The 19,491-nt window shown below is 38.4% G+C and overlaps 2 protein-coding genes across 14 annotated transcripts in view; one reads left to right on the plus strand and one right to left on the minus strand.

The window, feature by feature from the left end:
- The first annotated feature begins 208 nt into the window (after positions 1-208).
- Positions 209-19,491, plus strand: part of LOC124220016 (S6 Kinase Like) — a 32,123-nt gene continuing 12,840 nt past the window's right edge. For 2 of the 13 annotated variants that reach the window (XR_011177288.1, XM_069136520.1), the window contains exons 1-7: positions 11,219-11,805; positions 12,062-12,216; positions 12,324-12,591; positions 12,675-12,759; positions 12,975-13,082; positions 13,152-13,310; positions 13,525-13,613. Coding sequence is in view for 3 of the 13 variants with exons in the window: in XM_069136520.1 (XP_068992621.1) it covers positions 11,725-11,805; positions 12,062-12,216; positions 12,324-12,591; positions 12,675-12,759; positions 12,975-13,082; positions 13,152-13,310; positions 13,525-13,613 (945 nt within the window). In the remaining 10 variants the exon portion in view is untranslated. Of the gene's footprint in view, positions 509-2,237; positions 3,693-6,567; positions 6,682-7,171; positions 8,206-8,960; positions 11,806-12,042; positions 12,217-12,323; positions 12,592-12,674; positions 12,760-12,974; positions 13,083-13,151; positions 13,311-13,524; positions 13,614-19,491 lie in introns of those variants that run through there. The other 11 variants (XM_046628359.2, XM_046628360.2, XR_011177280.1 and 8 more) reach the window with 11 other exon arrangements.
- On the minus strand, positions 14,995-19,175 carry bnb (bangles and beads). Its single transcript, XM_046628362.2, has 3 exons — positions 18,953-19,175; positions 16,742-17,215; positions 14,995-16,416 (listed from the first exon to the last, which is right to left on the minus strand). Exons 2-3 carry the CDS (start codon positions 17,195-17,197, stop codon positions 15,508-15,510), a joined length of 1,365 nt encoding a protein of 454 aa, XP_046484318.1. The 5' UTR covers positions 17,198-17,215; positions 18,953-19,175; the 3' UTR covers positions 14,995-15,507.

The following is a 19,491-nucleotide window of genomic DNA, read 5'->3' on the forward strand; positions in this document are numbered from 1 at the left end:
AGTAATATAAAGAAGATGTAAAGTACACCAAGCAAAGCGCGATAATAAAAAAAATCAATGCAAATTGGTTGAACAATTCCCAACAAATTAGAAATTAGCTCTGCGAGAGAGAAATCACAACAGGAAGTTGTAATATAAGTATAGGCCTATATCGTTTCTCCCACTCTTTCAACTTCTGCGTAGGCGACGTAAATCCGTAGGGCAGCACGGCTACCTCGAGGATCACTTCAGATCACTTCGCGACCTATCGTCGGGGCAGTCTGTAATACTGTTGTTGAGATGAACCCAGAACCATTTGAATTCGACGCAGTAAGAGTGTTCTTTAGCAAGCCGGTGTAAATTCCGGCTTCTAATTCTAACTCCTACAATTTATTTCGCCATGTGGAAAATTTGTTTGCCAAAAAATTACCGCCTGATCTTCATTTCTGTGTGGTTCATAAGCTAGCATTTTTTCTTTCTTTTTATTACTCCAAACGTGCGAAGAAAATTGGACATCCGGCTCACCCACGTGAGTTACTTTATATTGTAAAACCCTTGCATTCGTAATTAATATTCTACGGACTGGTTGTCAGTACAATATTCGAGATATCATGTGAAAATATTCTGTCTTATAAAATTTTGAAATTGTTATCATACTAGAATAATTCTACAAACATTTATCTGCGATCGTTTTTGACTAAACCACACACGTGCGTAGATTCGAGTTTATAATTGCGAAAAGATGAAAACAACGTTTTATTTAACACGCGCCACGCATTGTGTTGTGCAAAATGAAAAAAAAAATATATACATATTTTATAATGTCCCAGTACAATGCATGATAAATGTATGTAAATAGATATGATATTTTTATATTATGCGGCGTATTTACCCAAAAGATATTTTATGGGACTCTCCTCTTGCGACATGATTTCTGTTCCTTAGTCCTATTTCGTAGTGATTCCTGTTTTTTTTTTTTTTTTATTGTCCGAGTTGCCGACAGATACGTGATATGGACTTGCAAAATAATTTTTCCAACCGTGGGCATTTGTTATAATTAATATTAATAACTCGGTATCTCCTCAATTTCACGTCAGTGGTTACGTGCGACGTAACGAGCTTTTGCACGAACAATCGGTATGCGATATTAATTTAATGTACAGAATATTCTGAAGATAAAAGATTGAAACGAACACTGCGTATATCACAGAAACAAATGAGAAGAAATTTTGTATGACATGAACGTGTATCGCACATCACATGACTGTCCATGCATGACGCAATAACTCAGTACATGGTATAAATGGAAGATTGAGTTATGAACGGATGCATTGTCTTGTACATTCAATGTCGATACAACCATACATATCGTAAAAAAGGTAAAAAGCGAGTTATAAAGGTACTTGAAAGCGAGGGGGAAATAACTCACTGAACTGATGTTTCAATTAATAGGTTTGTGAATTAATTATAATGCGACCGAATTAACGAGAATCAACTGAATTACTGCAAATTAACTGAAATAATGTGAATTAACTGAGAAATAACTGAATCATGAGAAATTAATTCAAGTTGATTTGAAAAAGTTTGGATTCGTACCGGAATTATCTGTTTATAGAGAGTCAAAAAAAAAATTGAATTCAAATTAAAACGTTGAGTTAAATTAAAAGAAAATCAATATCATCTAACAAGAAATAAAAAATAATGGATTGAAATTTTTTTTAAAACTCACTTCAATTAGAATGAATTATCAAGAATTATCTAGGGAAAAACTAGAATTCACAAATTGAAATGAATTAAGTTGAATTAGAAAGATTTATCTGAATTAGAAAAAAAATTATCTTCACCCTCCCTTATGAATAGTTTCGGCGATAGACGACTGAACCTTGACATGTACATCCTATTTCCAGTATTCCTTTTGCAGGAAAAATGAGGAAAAAAATTATTATTACTAATAAATAAAACTTAGGCATGTAACCGTACATGCCTATTTTAAGGTTATGGACTCGTCCCCTCCTCCAACCTCAATGATTCTACCTGTAAATGACGTTACTTGGTGGGGTGCACTAGTGTAAAATAGGTGTTTTTGGTCCTCCAATGGGAAACTGGAGATTAGATATTCTGTAATGGAGAGTATAGAGAGTGTCTAATCTCCATTTTCCCATCGAAGAATCAAAAACACCTATTTTACACTAGCGCACCCTACCGGGTACCGTCATTTATAGGTAGAATCATTGAGGTTGGAGGCGGGGACGAGTCCATAACCTTAAAATAGGCATGTACGGTTACATGCCCAAGTTTTATTTATGAAGAATAATAAAATTTTCCCTAGTTTGTCTTGTGCAAAGGAATACTGGAAAAAGGATGAACATTCCATGGTCCGGTTGTTTCCATCGCCGAAACTGTTTACAGGGGAGGATCGTGCCCGTGGAGACTTGTACAGAATGCCAAGATCTACAACACATCAAAAATCCAGACGCATTCACTAAAACCCAATTCCCGTAAGATTGTTTCGTTATTCTTTGTTTGCAGTTCTAAACGTCCGCTCCGTAAATCGTTAATATTATCAATTTGCTTTAAATCACACGATTCGCATGACATTCCGAGATGTGTGTTGACGAAATTCAATCTACTATAACCGGAACGAAGAAACAACACCGTGGAGGAATAATTTCGATAAGGGTATATAATCAAGGCGGCGGCAACGTGGTAATATAATCTCAAAAATGTCGTCCGGTCTCTGAGAATCGGTGTGGTCGAGGCAGCTTCGATTTTGTTTACATAATTTTATCTCCAAGCTCGAATTGCCGACGGACGTGTCCCGACAAGACCAACAGGGAGGAGTAGCGAGGAGGCTGGCACGGGGCTCAAGGACAAACCGAAACGAGTTCGGGGATCCGAAAAGAGCCGAAGACGCTCATCCACCCTCTCTTTCTCTGTACCTTGCTTACGATTTACGATCCAGCCAACTCAGCAGCAAGTAGCTAAAGTTGTGCTCGGCGATCCGCCGGAGAGTCTCGCAGTGCGAGTTAACCGTGCAAAGAGATTGCGGTTGCAGCCAGAGGGGCGGAAGATAGAAGGAGATTTGCCGATTTGTTCAAAAGAAGCGAAAGATAGAAAGTGAGAAAGTGCAGAATTGGACAGGGTCTCGTCTCGTTTCGTCGACGGATAGTTTGAGCGATCAGAGGAGACTCGAAGGGTAATGAAAAAAAAGAATTACGTCAGTTGGCCGAGACTCGTTTAGTTTTCGACAAAGAGGCGAGAGGGGGGGGTCATGTGTGGAAGGATGAAGATGTAAACAAACCACTTCGGTCGGAATTATGAAACTCGAGAGTACATAACGGCGTGACAACGTGAAATAGATCCTGAAGTTCGTTGGGAACGCGGTGACAATAGATTGTCGATATAAATAACAATAACAATTGACGGTGAGGACGTGTGCAGGACAGTCTGAAGTTGGGCACGAGATGAGCGGGTTTCTTGTCATTTACGCGTCTCAAACTCTCATAGTCGCCGATCTTGTTTACAGACTGAAACCGTGATGAGGAGGTAAATTATAGTCCCGAGGGATTTTCTTGTCAGTCTTGATCGGAAGATAATTGTTGTTGGAGAATATGAAAAAATCTTCGAAGCATTGCCCACCTTTCGACAATGTTCTTCTGAAGCGGTGGTTGCTACATGTTGGACCTGTCCGTCGGAAAATACTGCTGGTCAAGGTATATTGTAACTATTTACTATTTTGATAAATTTTAACGTCGATAAATTTTAACGTCGTCGTTTTTCGCACATTCGGCGTTACTTCGATCGATTTGTGCCTGATATTGTACGGATGCAATGCTAGGTTTGGGGGGTCGTTTCGATCAAATAAGCATATCGTATTGAAGTTAGTAACTTATCGTAACGATTCATGCCCAGGAAAAACCTTTTTGGAATCGCCTGAAATTTAATTAACCGTAATAACACAACACAATCATATCTCGAAATCATAGTTAGTCGATAAACTTTGTGGCATAAAGCTTACGGTTTTATAGAGGTTACATGAAAAATATCCCAACTCTACTGGATTGCCCGTAGTCGGTTTCGACATTTACGTGTACTTTTCCAAATATCGAAGTCTACGTACCTTAAACGCGGAAATGGGCTTATCAGCCCCATTCTAGTTAAGCCTATCTTCGCGTTTGAGATACGCGGACTTCGATATTTCGAGATGTTGAAGAGTTTGAGATAGGTAGTCTTTATAAATCACGGTATCACTCTTTATAGTTTGTTGAATTATTCATTTTCTTCTGTTTTTTTCATACATCACTTTACATTTCCGGTATTACATCTCATCCGACTAACTCGCCCGTTTTCTCGCTCTCTTTATATACTTTCTTTTCTTGGTACCTTCTATATCTTTTTACTCACTTATTCCAGATCGTTCTTCCCTATCTTACCTACTGTTGGCTTGCCTCTCTTACAGATAACAAGTTAATATTGCATTTCTCAATAGGAGACATTTACGACAACGAAGAAATCGACCAGAGTACCCCCCCTTAAGGGGTAACACCAATCTAACGGCCGAAAAAGACCTAACTTTGACAATTTATTTTGGGAGTATGGAAAAAAGAGGAGGATTTCTCTCAGTGTGTTTATTTAACAAATATTGAAGCATGAAAAAATAAAATTTTGTTTATCATCTTGATGAAAATTGGCGGCGACAGAGCAAATTTTTTAAATCACCTCTTTTTTAAAACTCTTATCACCGGAGAACGGATTTCCCGTAAAGTATAAGACCTTGAACTGAAAACCAAAAAATGTTCTAATCTATCTATATACTATTGTCTATGGAACTACATGGGGATTTTTTTTTCTTTTTAATCAAAGTTTGTAGAATTGGTGAACTTTTGAAAAAAATGAACGACTCTTGGACAAAAAATAATCAGTAAATTGTTGATAAAAAATAAAAGCTTACATCAGATTAAATAAATAAAAAAAAAAAATGGCTGGGCACTTCCATAGAAATTTTAATTGTGCAGCTACTGTCAAAATTTCAAGTCGATCCATTTAACGGTGTACAGGTAATCTGTTCAAATTTGAAAAAAAGTGGTATAGAGAAAAATGCGTTTCAAGTTTTACGAGCATTCAACGCGCGCTCGGAGGCACTGTGGCAAAATCGAGAATTGAACCTTTCGAAATTTTTTTCAACACATTACCAGCTGGATATTGGTTTTATAACCTTCATATATTGTTTAATAAGTCAAAACAACAACGAAAACAACAACAAACAAAACATCAACAACAATTTTCCAAAATCCTAGAGTGGGGTTATCCCTTAAAGACATATTAATGCTTTTCGAAAATGCGAAATCTTCGATGAGATTAGAAATACCATTAAAATGCGCTGCCAACTAATGGTAATTTTGGTATCGCTGTTTAACAACTTATTATTTCAGCCAACTTAAAATTGTCCGTAAAAAATCTCTGTACACAGTCAAATAATGTCTCGTCAACATTATTACATTACAGAATTAACTTCATGCGAGAAGGTTTTACATCGACGAAACTACAATATATAGTTGCGCGCAGATAATGTTACGATTACGAGGTCGTTGAATGTGAAAATCCGGTCTTTGACACGAGGGTGAAGATAAAGTAATTGTCAAAAAAAAAAGAATAAAAACTGAATAATAATAAATAGTTGTGAAAAATTCAATTAATCAAGACTGAAGAAAATGTAACTGAAAAAAGAATTTCGCCGTTCGACAAAATATATCGTTTTGCGGTTGGCGAGGGAAATATATTTTTTTTTTACCGCGAACAATTTAACGGTCTTTTGTCGGGTAGACCGATTTACACTACAAGTGAGACATTCGTCTTACGCAAAAAGTGCGCATTTAGTGAGACACGGAAAATTTTATGGAAATTATCGGTTTACAATCAGTGCGCGTTTTCCTCTATGGTTAGATTCGTCATCACATCTAGCGGAACTCTGCTAACAGGATGTAGTAATAGGCACCCATACAATAGAGATATAACTATGTAAGTTTGCTGCCGCCGCATGTGGTTCAGCAAAACTCAATTAATAATCACTGACGAGTGCGAAGAATTTTTGAACTCTTATTTTATCGCTTCTTCCCTCCCCCCCCCCCCCCCCTCCCTTTACCCCTTCATTTCCGTTGCTGAGAATTCAGTGTAGCTAGAATGAATTATTACAACGCATTTATTTTGCTACGCTAGGGCATTTCTAGAACTTCACATTACCCGGCCTGCGAAACGTTTGAAATACGAATCCGCGACGAAGCTTATATTATGTTTGACTCAACTCGTTTCGGTGACATTATAACGCGATAAAGGACGAATTTACTATTGCGATTTCGTAGAATCCGCGTGCTATTTCTTTATCTCTTTGCGTCGTATCAAAATTTAGTGGGGTAGTTTTTTTCGGGATTGCACGTAGAATGAGGCTGTTAAGCCATTTTTCGATTTTAAGATACGTGGACTCTGATATTTGGAGATATATACGTCAGCGTCGAAATCGACCTGGGCACCCCCTTAATAAACATTTAGACATCATTGTCTTCATTTTTCTATTTGTTTCGTTTTTTACAGTTTAAGGACCATCTAGTTAATCTCGGACTCAGACATTCGGCAGTGCGTAAAGGCCTCTTGCAGTTGTCTTCCTCTCCTGTTGTCTGCTTAAAACGAGTCGCGACGACTGTACAGGTACAATTATACGGGATAAATAATTTTTTTTTCTCAAAGAAACGATGATGGAGATATTGATCTTTTCATTATTTTCACCTTTTTTTTTCACTTATTAATCGACGATAGTCACATTATGAGCCAGGATACACGCATAGAATAGCCAATAGTTGCCAGAATCTCGAATTTAATTTCGTGGGTAATAATTATTCAAATGAAGACGCCTTCTGAAGATTATATTCAGCCATCCGTAGTTGACACTCTTGCACTTTATTCATGAGGAGACACAGTGCTCAGGTTACACAGCTATCTGTGGACGTCAAGTCGTCGTTTCGTAGAATCCCAACTGATGTAGTTAGTTGTTTTATTTTATACAATTTCGAATAGTAATCTTGAGGTCTCAACAATCTACAATACCCGAATCCTGAAATTATGATTAATTGTTACATTATTTCTAAACGCACATTTTCCATTATTCACTACAAAAATTTGTTTTTTTTCTAAATTACAGAGATCCAAGAAGTGTGATGATAATTTCCATCTCAGTTTAGTTTTCAAAGAAAGTGAACAACCGTTTGATACGAACAATAATGGGAAAAATGTGGGCTCCATGAACGCTGACTTCCATTTTTCATTTTCAATGAACCGGTCGAGTTCTTTGGCAGCTCTTACAATGAAAGAAAGCCACGTGACAAAACCTTCGGCTCATTCGAGCAATGAGCCCAGCACATCCAGTTTGGACAAAAATAAAAACAAGAATCAAGTGATTGCTGATAAATTTTCAAGGAAGATCAGATCTAGCAGCCCGTCAAGACGAAAAAGTGGTTCTAAAACAAAAAAACGGGTCCGGGAAGAAAATCCTAATGGTATAACATGGCGACTAATTCCTATAGATAGTGATTGGCGTCCAAAGCCTTCAAACGATGATGTTCTACTTCGTCAGCAGCAAATGAAACGGAAGATAAAGATTAACAGAAAGTTTAAGGAACTTTTCGGTGAAGATAGCGATGTTAACGAATATGGCATCTGTCCTGCAACTCATAGTCAATCAAAGTGTAGGCAATCCAGTTCTTCTAGAACCTCGGATTCTAAACTTGGTTGGGAATCGCCGATTTTTGTTTGCTCGAGGAAAAAACTAAAACCACACCATGATCACGGCAGTGATAAAGCAAGTGTTCCGTGTCAAAGGACTTGTAGAACATCGTCAAGATCGGGTTTTGATAGTCCTACCCAATCTAAGGCTCTTAGAGACTCTGCACAAAAGCAAATTTTGCAGCTGCAGAGCACCTCCGATTCTTCTCTATTTCCAGATTATCGTAATGTTTCAACCCCAGCACTTCCGATATCGTGCACTGACACTTATGATCGGGAAAATACTGCTAAGTTTCAGAGTATTGCTGAAAATCAGTGTAAGCCTGCTACACCTTTCGACAATGGTTTATATGAAAACATATCGACTGTGGGCAATCCACCAATTTTAGACACTGCCTTATTGGCAAAACTGCAGACTGACGATGGAAGAAGTGACAGCATATTGGACTCACGGTACGTTGAGATGTACATGATGGTTTCAATCAAGCTAATTGGAAAATCAACTGTACTGCACTTACGCCTAGTTTAGAAAAAAAAGCAGATATAGTTCAGTGCAATATTTAGCTTCTGGTGAACTTACCAAGATTTACTTACCCATCATTTTTTTCGGGAATCAGGTTTAGCAAAATGAGTTTCGAACGAAGCTTTATTCATTGAAATTTCGGGTATATATTTTGTGGGTGAAATATCTTCACTTTGGAAGATTTTCCGTATTTTTTTTTGTTTTTTTTATGGAACATCAGTTTTGACTTATGTTTTTTTTAACTGTTCAGGATAAGTTTTATTTAATAATTAATTTTGGAGTAACTGAGCTGAAATAGGGATACAAATGAGTGTAGAAATAGAGAAGAGGAACCCCTTTCAACTTATTTGTAAAAGTTAGGGCTTTTCCATAGTGATTTCTCTATGTCTTTGAAAATCCACTGCAAAGAGTCCTTTTAAAAATTATCTTCCTAATTATTAACCTAGGATTAACAGATTATATTTTGTGATAACGTAAAATAATAATAATAATTTGTTCAAATATGTACACCTTGCAAAAATTCCGTAATTATAAGACATATGTCTTTCTTATTTTAATAGGCATTAAGAGTTTAGAGAAATAAGTTTCAATACGAATAATTTAGACGTTGATTTAAAAGTAATGATTGCTCTCAAAATCTAGAGCTCATTGAAACTGATTTTGAACTACGTTTCATTGACTACAGGTTAACCTTAGACAGCATCAATTCATCTTCTCAACCTTCTGCTACCTTTGAAACTACATCTTCGCAACACGAAAAGAGCTCAGCTGTTGAACATGACATAAAGAAAAGGCAGCTAGTTGAAGCGGATTCCGTTAATGGAACAACAGCAATGGAAACACAAAACTTTATTGAAACTGATTCCACAGAAGCTGTCTCGGAAGTCGAAATTATGGTTGAAAAAATAAGGAAACCTCGAAAGATATCCGATCATTCATTATCGGATCGCACAAGTTTCTGTGTATCAAATTCATCTGATAGGAAATTTTCGCCCTATTCAGATTGCAGACAGATTACCGACAATTTGCAAAAGGAACCGGACTCGTTGAATGATTCAACGTGTTGTCCACTTGTTACTCAAGAATTCGATCATAACCCATCATCAACAACTGATATTAAACCAAATATATATGAGTTAGACATGTCGTCTTGTGCGACCAACAGACTTCTAGGAGCTTTGGATAAAATATTTTTGACTCTCCTTTGTAGGCGTAGAGTTCGCGAGCGACAGCTGGGAGCTAAAAAGCTCGCCATAAAAAAAAATCAGCAAGAAGAAATTCTGATGGCTCAGCACGAACTTGAAGCGAAATTTATTACATTTAGGATGGAAATTCGCTATCTATTCAAAAGACTGTTCACCAAAGATCAGGTAATCAATTTTATTGCTCAAGGTCTTGATCACAGAACGCCAAATGAAACTAAACGCTTTACGAAAAAAGAAATAGAAATAGCAATTATGGAAGCAGACACACCAATTTCACTGCTTAAAACGGAAACTGAATCCAGTATGTTGCCAAGTGAGCCAACTGAACCAACTGAACTAACAGAGGCTATCAGTGAACCTAGGAGGGTGATCGGCACCATAGATTTGACGGATGAAGGTTCAAGCCAAGACAATGACATTGGTATGCGACTATGTGACAGAAGCACACACCCTCTTGGCTCAAAAAATAACGATTCAAAATCGGGTGGCGTCACGAATGTCGGTAGTGGGAATGATCACAATGGCAACGAAATTTGCCCTACATTACCGAGTATTGCAGAAGTAATTACCATTTCTACAGAACAATTTGAGACGATACGAGAGGAGATTGTGTATCCTTGTAATCTGTGCCGTGCGCGTACCAGTCGGGTTGCTTGTGCCAGATGCGTACAAGCATATTATTGTTCAAAAAACTGTCAGGAATTACACTGGGTTCAGGCACATTACACAAAATGTGTGCCGTATCGAGGAGTAATTTCTGACAAGTGAAACACAGCATTCCTATTTGATTAACTAATTCCATTATTCAATACTATTTTGAAGTTGACATATCTAGTGTCAAGCATATAAATTTTATACGTATTATGTTATAACGTAATAATTATCACTAATCTTTTTTCAAGTTCTCGCTCTTCAGTAATCGATTAATTAGTAGATTTCGTTAGATCCATGACAATCACTCAATTGAAAAAAAAAAAAAATGCACAGTGTATGTATGTTCGTATTGTATGATAGTACTTGTCATCTAGAGTATGGGCGAATTCTTTTTCCAGCTGCACCCCAAATAATCCAATGTTCGAAAAATATATCCGTTTGATATATCAGCTGACCATACGAACCCTTGAAGTGAATGTCACCATTTTACAAAATACAGTGATAACCTTTGTATCGTAAATAGTAAAGTTCACACTCCCCTGCCAGGAGGGGTTTTAAGGTTGACATTGGAAGGTTTTGTAGGTGCTTCTCTAGAGTGAATTAGATTCTATTGAGGAGATTGCAAAACAATGCTTCCGTACCCTAAATAAGGAGCACGCAAATGTACCTGTGTGCGTGAATTTTTTTGTTGTGTTTGTACAAAAAAGAGGCGGTTATGGTTGAATGAAGTATGAGCTGAATCAAAATTACCATTTGTACTTAATGTGTACCTGATATGTGTACATAGCTTTCTTCAAGTGATTCATATTTGTACTACTTGCAATTAGTAGTACACAGAAGAAAGAAAAGTAACTAAAATTACACAGAGAACAAAAAACTATTAATTGTAAGTCTTCCTACGTTGACTGATATTCTTGAGTCAACACTTATCATAAGAATTCTATAAGTCCTTGTTTTTATTTACGTATGTTTAACAACTAGATATTTCCTATAAAAAATATTTTTTTAATATAAGAGATACGAAAAAAAGTAAAAAAAAAAGAATAAAATATTTTACGTATTTACAGTGTTTACGTAGTTCTGAGTGAAAAAAACTCGGACTTTTGTTTTTAATTGCAATATCAATTCAAATTTCCCGCGAAGTTACCGAGTGCGGTGTGATGACATGAAGTATGTTCTAAGTGCTTCAATCGGTTGAAGTATGTTCCAATCGCTATAATAAGTTGAACAATATTCAAGATTCACAGAGTATTGTCAGTGGTATCGTCAAATAATTGCTACTTTTTAATCGGGTTACCGAGTACTTGAGCTCGTAGTGACAATCAGTAATTGCGAAATAGAATATTGGAAATAGATTCAATCTAACCCACTGAAACGTATCTTTGAAGGTTTCTCTCTGTCTTTGATCTTCGCCAATTCAATAATCTGAAGTTGCCGACTCTGAAATACTGATCTACATATGGCTAACTTCACACAATTCGGACAGCCTCCATGTCTTCCAATGGCTTCTTCAAACTGTAATAACGACAACCTGTCAAAATTACAATTCTATGCGTCAGATAATCTGTATCAAGATCGCCACGAAGTCGGATGGGAAATTGTGTGGATAAAACAAAGAAATACACGGCAGAGAATGCGAGGCAGGAACCTCAGGTCGCCTACGCCAGTTACGTGAGTAAACGGGTGTCAACATAGCCTCTCCAACCTAACCTAATCTAACCAAATATTATTGGAAAACTAATATTTTCGAGTCACAAACATCGAGTTTCTATGAAAGAAAGTTAGATTACTACTTCTAAGCACGTCTTGCATGCATTTCAAGTGTGTCTATCTATTTCATCCTTTGCATCCGTTAATCTTGATTCATAACCTAACTCGCATCTTCACAAGAGATATTACCCCGTGTAGATGATGATCGTACTTACAGTCCAGCCTTGACAACGTATTAAGCCGCCGGAGCTCAAGATTTGCTCTATTCAGTGGGAGTAGCGCAGGCAACTCGACGACATCTGCACACGTCGAATGGTCAAGACGCTCCCGTGCTTCTCGTATTTCCCGGATTTCACGAATCTCTCGGCGAACGTAAGTACTGTACTCAGTTGTAGTTGCATTTGTCATATTTTAGCTATACGATAATATAAATAAATAATTAATCAATTATATTTAAGTACTTTTTTGATACATTTCAGTGGCAGTCAAGATACACCTGAGGATCCGTGCTCATTATCAAAGACGAGATGGCCGGTACCGCAATTTGAAGCAGCCTTTTTACCTGAGTTCAAAATTAAAGAAACTGCGTACAAGACAAATTATGATATCATCGATCTCATATCTAAGGGCGCTTACGGCCAGGTGTACAAAGTCCGCAGCCGAATTGACGGAGAAATATTTGCACTGAAGGTTCTCAATAAGGCACAAATAATTGCTGAGGATGCCATTGAGCGTGTCAAAGACGAAGTACCACTAATTTTCTCTCCATCTTACCTCCGGTGTTCTTTATCTGTGGCTATTTTCTTACTAATCACGTCCTTTTGTTTCAGGTGCGCATACAGCAAGTTGTCGGGCATCATCCGTTTGTGGTGAATGCCTCACGCTATTGGCAGGACAAAAGGCGACTCTATGTTGGTAGGTGACATAAAAATCATAAATTTGTAATATTTGTAAAGCAATAAAATTAGTGGTAAATAAGTTTGTGAGGTAATTATGAAAACGCGTACTTACGTTTGACGTACCAAAAAGCATGCATCTCTACATTTATCTTTTTTCTACATGCATTGAAAATGGTTCATCATTATTATTTTTTAGATTCCTTTCTTTATGTAAAATGTATTTCGTTGCAGGTAGTGACTATGTTTCTGGTGGTGAATTGTTTACTTTGGTTGAAGGATACGGAAACCTACCCGAAGATGCAGTGAGAATTCTTGTGGCTGAAGTTGCGTTAGCTATAGGTAAGTTACCTATAATGGGACCTATACCAAATTACGAAATATACATTAAACTGACATATATCTTTCAAGATTTCCTCCATAACGCCGGTATTATTCATCGGGATGTAAAAGCTTCCAATGTGCTTTTGGACGAGGAGGGTCATGCCCAACTGATAGATTTTGGTTTTGCAAAGTGGTTGAAGCATGGACAAAAAACATCAACGCTTTGCGGAACTCCGCAATACATAGGTAAATTATTTTCATTCGCTTGTTTTGCTTCCATAAAAAAGCATATTTTACATTGACCCTCAGTAAAGAATCATTGTCCATCGTCTCGTGATGGTTCATAATGTACACATGTATTTTTTTCTTGCATTATTACACACATCTCGTAAGTGAGGTTTTTTCGTTTCCAAACCTCCCTGAATACCGTTGCTAACAGCATATTCACACCCCCTTTCAGCTCCAGAGATTCTACGTGGAGAGCCATATGGTCATGCTATCGACTGGTGGTCTCTTGGTGTCCTCATGTACTTTCTGTTGACATCAGAGGTGAGTTTGTCATACGAATACTAAAACTTTAACGTCATACGAATGCTAAAGCTTAAACGTTTTGTTCCGTTGCACCGATTATCAATTCCTGCCAGTCTATTTTACCACGCGAATCAATTGTTTCGAACAAATATCTGTTATAATCAAGATTGATGAACCGATTTATCGACGATTCAAAAAAACTCCCCAAGTTTTGTTACGATCAATGTCAAATACAAACACATTTCTATAATCAAAGAATACTGCACGAAAGAAATGATTGACAAGCAAAATTGCGCTTTTTAAATTCGAGTTTATTTTAAGCGAGTATATAGGGGATGAGGTTCAGGGGTTGGGATAGAGTATGGCTGGGGGTCGCCAATAACGGCCCTCAGCCAAGTCTTCCATGAGAGAATTGCTGCTGGTTTTTAGCTGACATAAATCATAGCTAAGGTTAGTAAATCGAACCATGCAGCAAACAGACAAAAAGACATACACAGAGACGGAAATGTGCGTGCGTTCACACCCTATTATTATTATTATAAGTGTGTGTGTATATATATATATATCCTGTGCGTGGTGTGTAATATATGTGTTATATCCATACATGTATATCTATATATATATATATAAATGCACACACACACATTATATATATGTAGAGTCGAAGATAGCTCAACGCTTTTATTTATAATAATAATAATAATAACATTAATAATAATATAATCATAATAATAATAATAATAGGCGCTAAACGCATTTACCACAACGACGATTAATAAACATAACGACATAATACAAATGTTTATAATAAAAATAATAATAATAATAATAATAATAATAATAATAATGATAATAATTATAATAATAGAGAAAGGCGGTTTATGATAATCAAGAGGGTCTACTACGTTTCAATTCGAGCCCTGCACGCATCACCGAGACACCTAAAATATCTATCTATATTGTAATACGTATAATATAAAACGATATGGACTGAAATGATGATGTGCGTTATATGCGTAGTAACAATGATAGTATAATAGTAGAGTTTAGATGATGTTATATAATGACGAACTACGCTTCCGTTTTATACGTGGGGCTTATTGTTTTAACGGGGATGCGTAGACGCCGAAGTTGTAAGTAACGGACAACCAGGGCAGGTCTCTTTTTTTTTTTTTTTATTCGTCTTTTCTTCTTTCTTCTTATTTTTTTTTTACTTTTTTCTGTTCCGACATTGATCTACACCCATAACACGTAACTGTATTGTATATTGACGATGCTGCTGAAGGGTATGCGGTTCCATCGTGCATATAATATCGTTATTGATCCAGTGAAATAGTTTTACATACATTGAAATATCGATCTGATTTCATTTTTGGATTAAAAAGCGAAGTGGTAGCGATATCAAAGGACACGATTTTTTACATTTCGGAGCGTGGCGTTCCTCACCCTCTCAATCTTTATTTTTTTTTTATTTTTTTTTTTTTTTTGTTTGCCCTTTCTCCCTTTCACTCTGTATCTTTCCCTCACTGGGTTACGAAAGATGATCGTATAAATCCGCCATATTCTAATCTATTCACTCTTTCTACCTCTCGCGTTCTTCTATCTCACACACGCACACTTTCTCGCCTTTTTCCTCTCTCTCTCGCCCTACTCTTGTGTTTTTTTTTTTTGTTTTTTTAAATTTATTTTTATTAAAAAAAATTTTTACTCGCATTTATTATGTCGTTTGTTCTCCGATGGAATATATAACCATATATATATATGTGTGTGTGTGTAGTATATAAGTATATGTATATATATATATATATATATCACTCGCGAATGATCGATTGTTTTTTTTCTTCCCGTATAATATGATTGTCGGTTTGTTGTGTATGCGTATGCGAGTTCGTTTTATTCAATCTTCTAAAAATTATTTTTCTGAAGTAGATATTTTTCCGGTCTCGCTTTTCTCAATACTTTCCTCTTGACTTGAATCCTCGTCATGCTTGCTTACTTTTTTCTCCTCTCCGCTTTCCTCGCTTGAAGAAGATTCCTCGCTCGATTCTTGCGATGTTTCCTCAGATTTTTCCGCTTCCGGTTCAGGTTTTTTCGGCTGATTATTGTCGGTCAGTTGTTCAGCGTTTGGGAGATCTTCAGCAGCCGGAGTTTGAAGTTCTTTTGGTTTCTCTTCCGCCGCAGCCGGTTTTTCCTCCTTCAATTCCGTCTCTTCTTTCTTTTCCTCATTCTCAGTAGCTGCTGATCCTTCTTCAAGAATCAAACTGCCCTCCTTCTCACCCTTAATCTCCTCCTTCACTGCTGGCTCCTCTTTGATTTCAGACACCGCGTCTTCCACCTTCCTGGATTCTTGTTCGGCTACCTTTGTTGCTTCTACTATCTTCTCACTTGCCGCCGCTGATTGCGCGTTATCGATCGAGGCAGACAGTTCCTTCTTGGATTCCTCCACTGACCTGGAAACGCTGTCAACGGCTTCGCTCACGAGTTTCGGTATCGAAGTTTTCTCAACCGGCGTCACGATCGCAGCCTGTTCCTGTCCTACTTCACTTTTCTCCGGGCTCTCGCTATCCGGGGTAATTTTTCCTCCGCGAGTTACACGCTCGGCGATGTCTACGATCTTTTCTTCCTGTTTCTGCAGGTTCTCGCTCTGATCCTTGACGATCGAGTCGACGATCAATGAAGCTTCGTGGGGCAGTTCCTTAGCCGCCGGTAATGCAGACGCGATTTTTTCCTCCGTCGATAAAACCGCAGCTTCAGCTTCCTTTGTCTCCGTTACAAGGCTCTTCTCGGCTGAGATTGGAATCGGAACTTCCGCCGTAATAATCTGTCGAGCATCAGTTGTATGAAAAATAACAGTTCCGGAATTCAATGTTGTGAATATTGTATTTATAATCGACACAAAAGAGAAGCTCTTTATCAAATCTACAGGAAAAAATAGACTCATCAAAGTTTTTGGTAAATAATACCCGTATTTACTGTAACTTTTGCTATAAATGTAGCAGATTTTAGTCTGTCACGTAGTAGTTTACACTATTTTTAGAGTAAAAACTACAGTTTACCAAGTATATATTACCAAAAAACCTTGTCCGTGTCCCTCTTTACCTGCAGTTTTGTATCATATATTCCAACACCAAATCACACCAACTTACCTCCTCGGTTTTCGGCGACGACTCCTCCGATCGGGCTACTACCGGCTTCGACTCTTCCGACTCAACTTCGGGAGTGTCGATTTTCTTCACCTCCTCCTTTGGCGTCTCGACGATCGTTTCCTTCGTCTCTACCGGTTTGGCCGCCGCCTCTCCTTCCGTGGGAAGAACAATGCTCGGGGTTTCCTCGATCGGCTTGGCAGCTTCGGGTTCAGCGGACTTGGCCTCCTTCAGTTTCTGCTCCACAATATCGACGACCGCAACCGAGGAAGCATCCTCCGATTTTACCTCCGTAATTGGACTCTTCGTCTCTACTTGACCCGACCGCAACGACTCCTTGACGCTCTCAAGCGGTATAACCGGGTGAACATCCTCAGGCGAGGGTGCGGCCAGAGGCAAGGAGTCGGTAACCGCGACCATAGCCACGGCGAGCAGTAGAATCTGTGCCGCCTTCATCATCCTGGCGTATTTACTCGGCTTGAAAGAAACGTGGAAAAACAAAGAAGACTGTTTAACACCTTCGACAAAGTTGCCTGTTCAACTTTCGTTGGGGGAGTGTGCGACACTGTAACCCGTGTACTACGAACGGCGGTCATAACTTCACTAAGGACCTTATATCGCTGCTACTGCGCAGGTGGAGGAACTCCGAGGAACGGAAAGGGGGACCACTACTCGTGCCGTTCAACCCGATCCGACGATGATATTACTGGGTCTACAGTGACTTCCACTAGTTGGAGTAGCAGGATGGTGGCGAGGAGGCGGAGAATGTATACACACGTAATTGCAGGATGCGCAGATATATTGTACGTGAGGTCGAGTTGCGGACTCGATGAGGGTGGGGGTCGACTCTGATCGTATCACCGACAACACCCCGCGCATCGTATCGTTCCCAATCTTTACGAAGATCCGTTTATACGACGACGAAAAGTGGCTAACGCGTAGCTGTTTGTTGAAAGACGACGATGACGGGGTACGATATCCCTCGCAAGGCCATTGTCGAATTTATTCAACTTGTTCAATACGCGTAGCAGAAGTAGTATCTACTGCTTCCCCTTTACCAGCTAGTCACTTCCGTAATACGCGAATGATCAATGATCCGGTTAATTCGCTAGCGATACAGGATGTCCAGTCGGCTGGAAATCCTGGGAAATTTTGAAATTTTTTATATGTATCGTTAAGCAATGCCGATATCATGGAATTGTAATGCTCGTAGGTACTTCGACCTTGGTTTATTGCAATACCGCATGCTGGTATTGTTTCTTAGTCGTTGCCTGCAGTAAGTTTTTATATATATATATATATACATATTTACTATGCACTGCGTGTATTATATGCATATGGTTTGCACGCAATCCTATGCTAATTAGGATTCAAGATCAAGTCAGTTTTTTTCGTCCCCACTTTGCGCGAACGTCGTAGTTTCCGACGCGCAAATCCTTTTCCGGACTCGCGGAGTTGACGCGGACAAAACAAAGACTGGTTGCATTTATTACTTTGGGGAACGGTGCGATTTTTTTGTTGACGTTGCTGCAATTTCTTTTCTTTTTTTTTTTAAACTGCAATTTTTCTCTGCTAAATTGGGCCGTCTATTTTTATGAATCGGAGGATTCGTGCGGTAAATTTAGCGAAAAAAAAGGTTCATTCAAAAACTGTGCCAGTCCATCGTTTTACCGTAGAGGTAATGAATCCTGCAGTAATTTCGAAAAAAAAGACAGCTATTTTACCTGTAACCTATCACAAGAATGTCGGGTTGCGTTGTAGCTCTTGTTTTTTTTTTTTCTTTCTTTCACTGCTCGATAAAGACTTTTATCCACTGCTAAAAACTATTTTCTACTCTTCACTATTTTCTTTTATATTATAAATTTGACACGATGAACTATCTTGCTATGCGGAGAAACGCTAGATTTTGTCGCGATAAGAACCCCATCTGCATGCGGCCTCTGAGACAGGAAGGAAACTGGATCATTACCTCATCAAGACCATTAATCGAGGCGGTAACGATATAAGCGGTGAGTTTTTTTTTCTTTTTTTTTTTTTTTAACAGATGCCTGTAATACCGTTACACGTATAATATAGTTATAAGTGTACATCAAAATAAGACGAAAGATGATGTGGCACGAAATGAGATTGAACGTTGCAGTTCAATGATTCAAAATGATGATATAAATAAATGTAGGTTTAGGAAGATGAAGAAGTCCTTTATCGACTACTTACTTATATATAACGTGCTCTTTATTTCTGCCACTGGTCTTCAACTGTCTCGTCACGTTAGAGTTCCTTTCGCGTTATTTTCTTCGTTCTTCGTTCTTCCTCTCGTTTCCTTCCTTAAGCAATAAAAGGAAAAGTCCCCGATTATTTTTAAATACAGATGCGCGATTTTTCGTTAGGCAGCGAATAGTGGCTACCTACCACCTGCACGTGATGAAAGACTCGGTGAATGAGGGCTTAGCTCCCGAGGCCCCGTTTATATACTGAGCCGGGCGGGCCTCACAGAGATGAGTCCCCCACCACCTTCGCAGTCGTCGTTTCCACCGCCGTTGCCGTAGCCGCCGCCGCCACCACCACCACCGTCACCATCATCATCATCATCATCATCATCATCATCATCGCCATCATCATCATCATCATCGTCGTCATCATCGTCATCATCATCATCATCATCATCATCTTCCTGCAACAGTAAAGGCAAACGCAAGGGCACCCCGCGTTTATACATCGACTCGGACGTACAGCTGATATGCATTCCCAGATAT

This window comes from Neodiprion pinetum, chromosome 5, assembly GCF_021155775.2.
Source record: "Neodiprion pinetum isolate iyNeoPine1 chromosome 5, iyNeoPine1.2, whole genome shotgun sequence".
NCBI classification, from domain to species: Eukaryota; Metazoa; Arthropoda; class Insecta; order Hymenoptera; family Diprionidae; genus Neodiprion; species Neodiprion pinetum.

Coding starts and splice junctions, on each gene's coding strand:
- bnb (XM_046628362.2), bottom strand. CDS start 17,197: ATGATGAAGGCGGCACAGATTCTACTGCTCGCCGTGGCTATGGTCGCG. Junction 16,417..16,741: donor CGTCGCCGAAAACCGAGGAG/GTAAGTTGGTGT, acceptor GATGCTCGACAG/ATTATTACGGCGGAAGTTCC.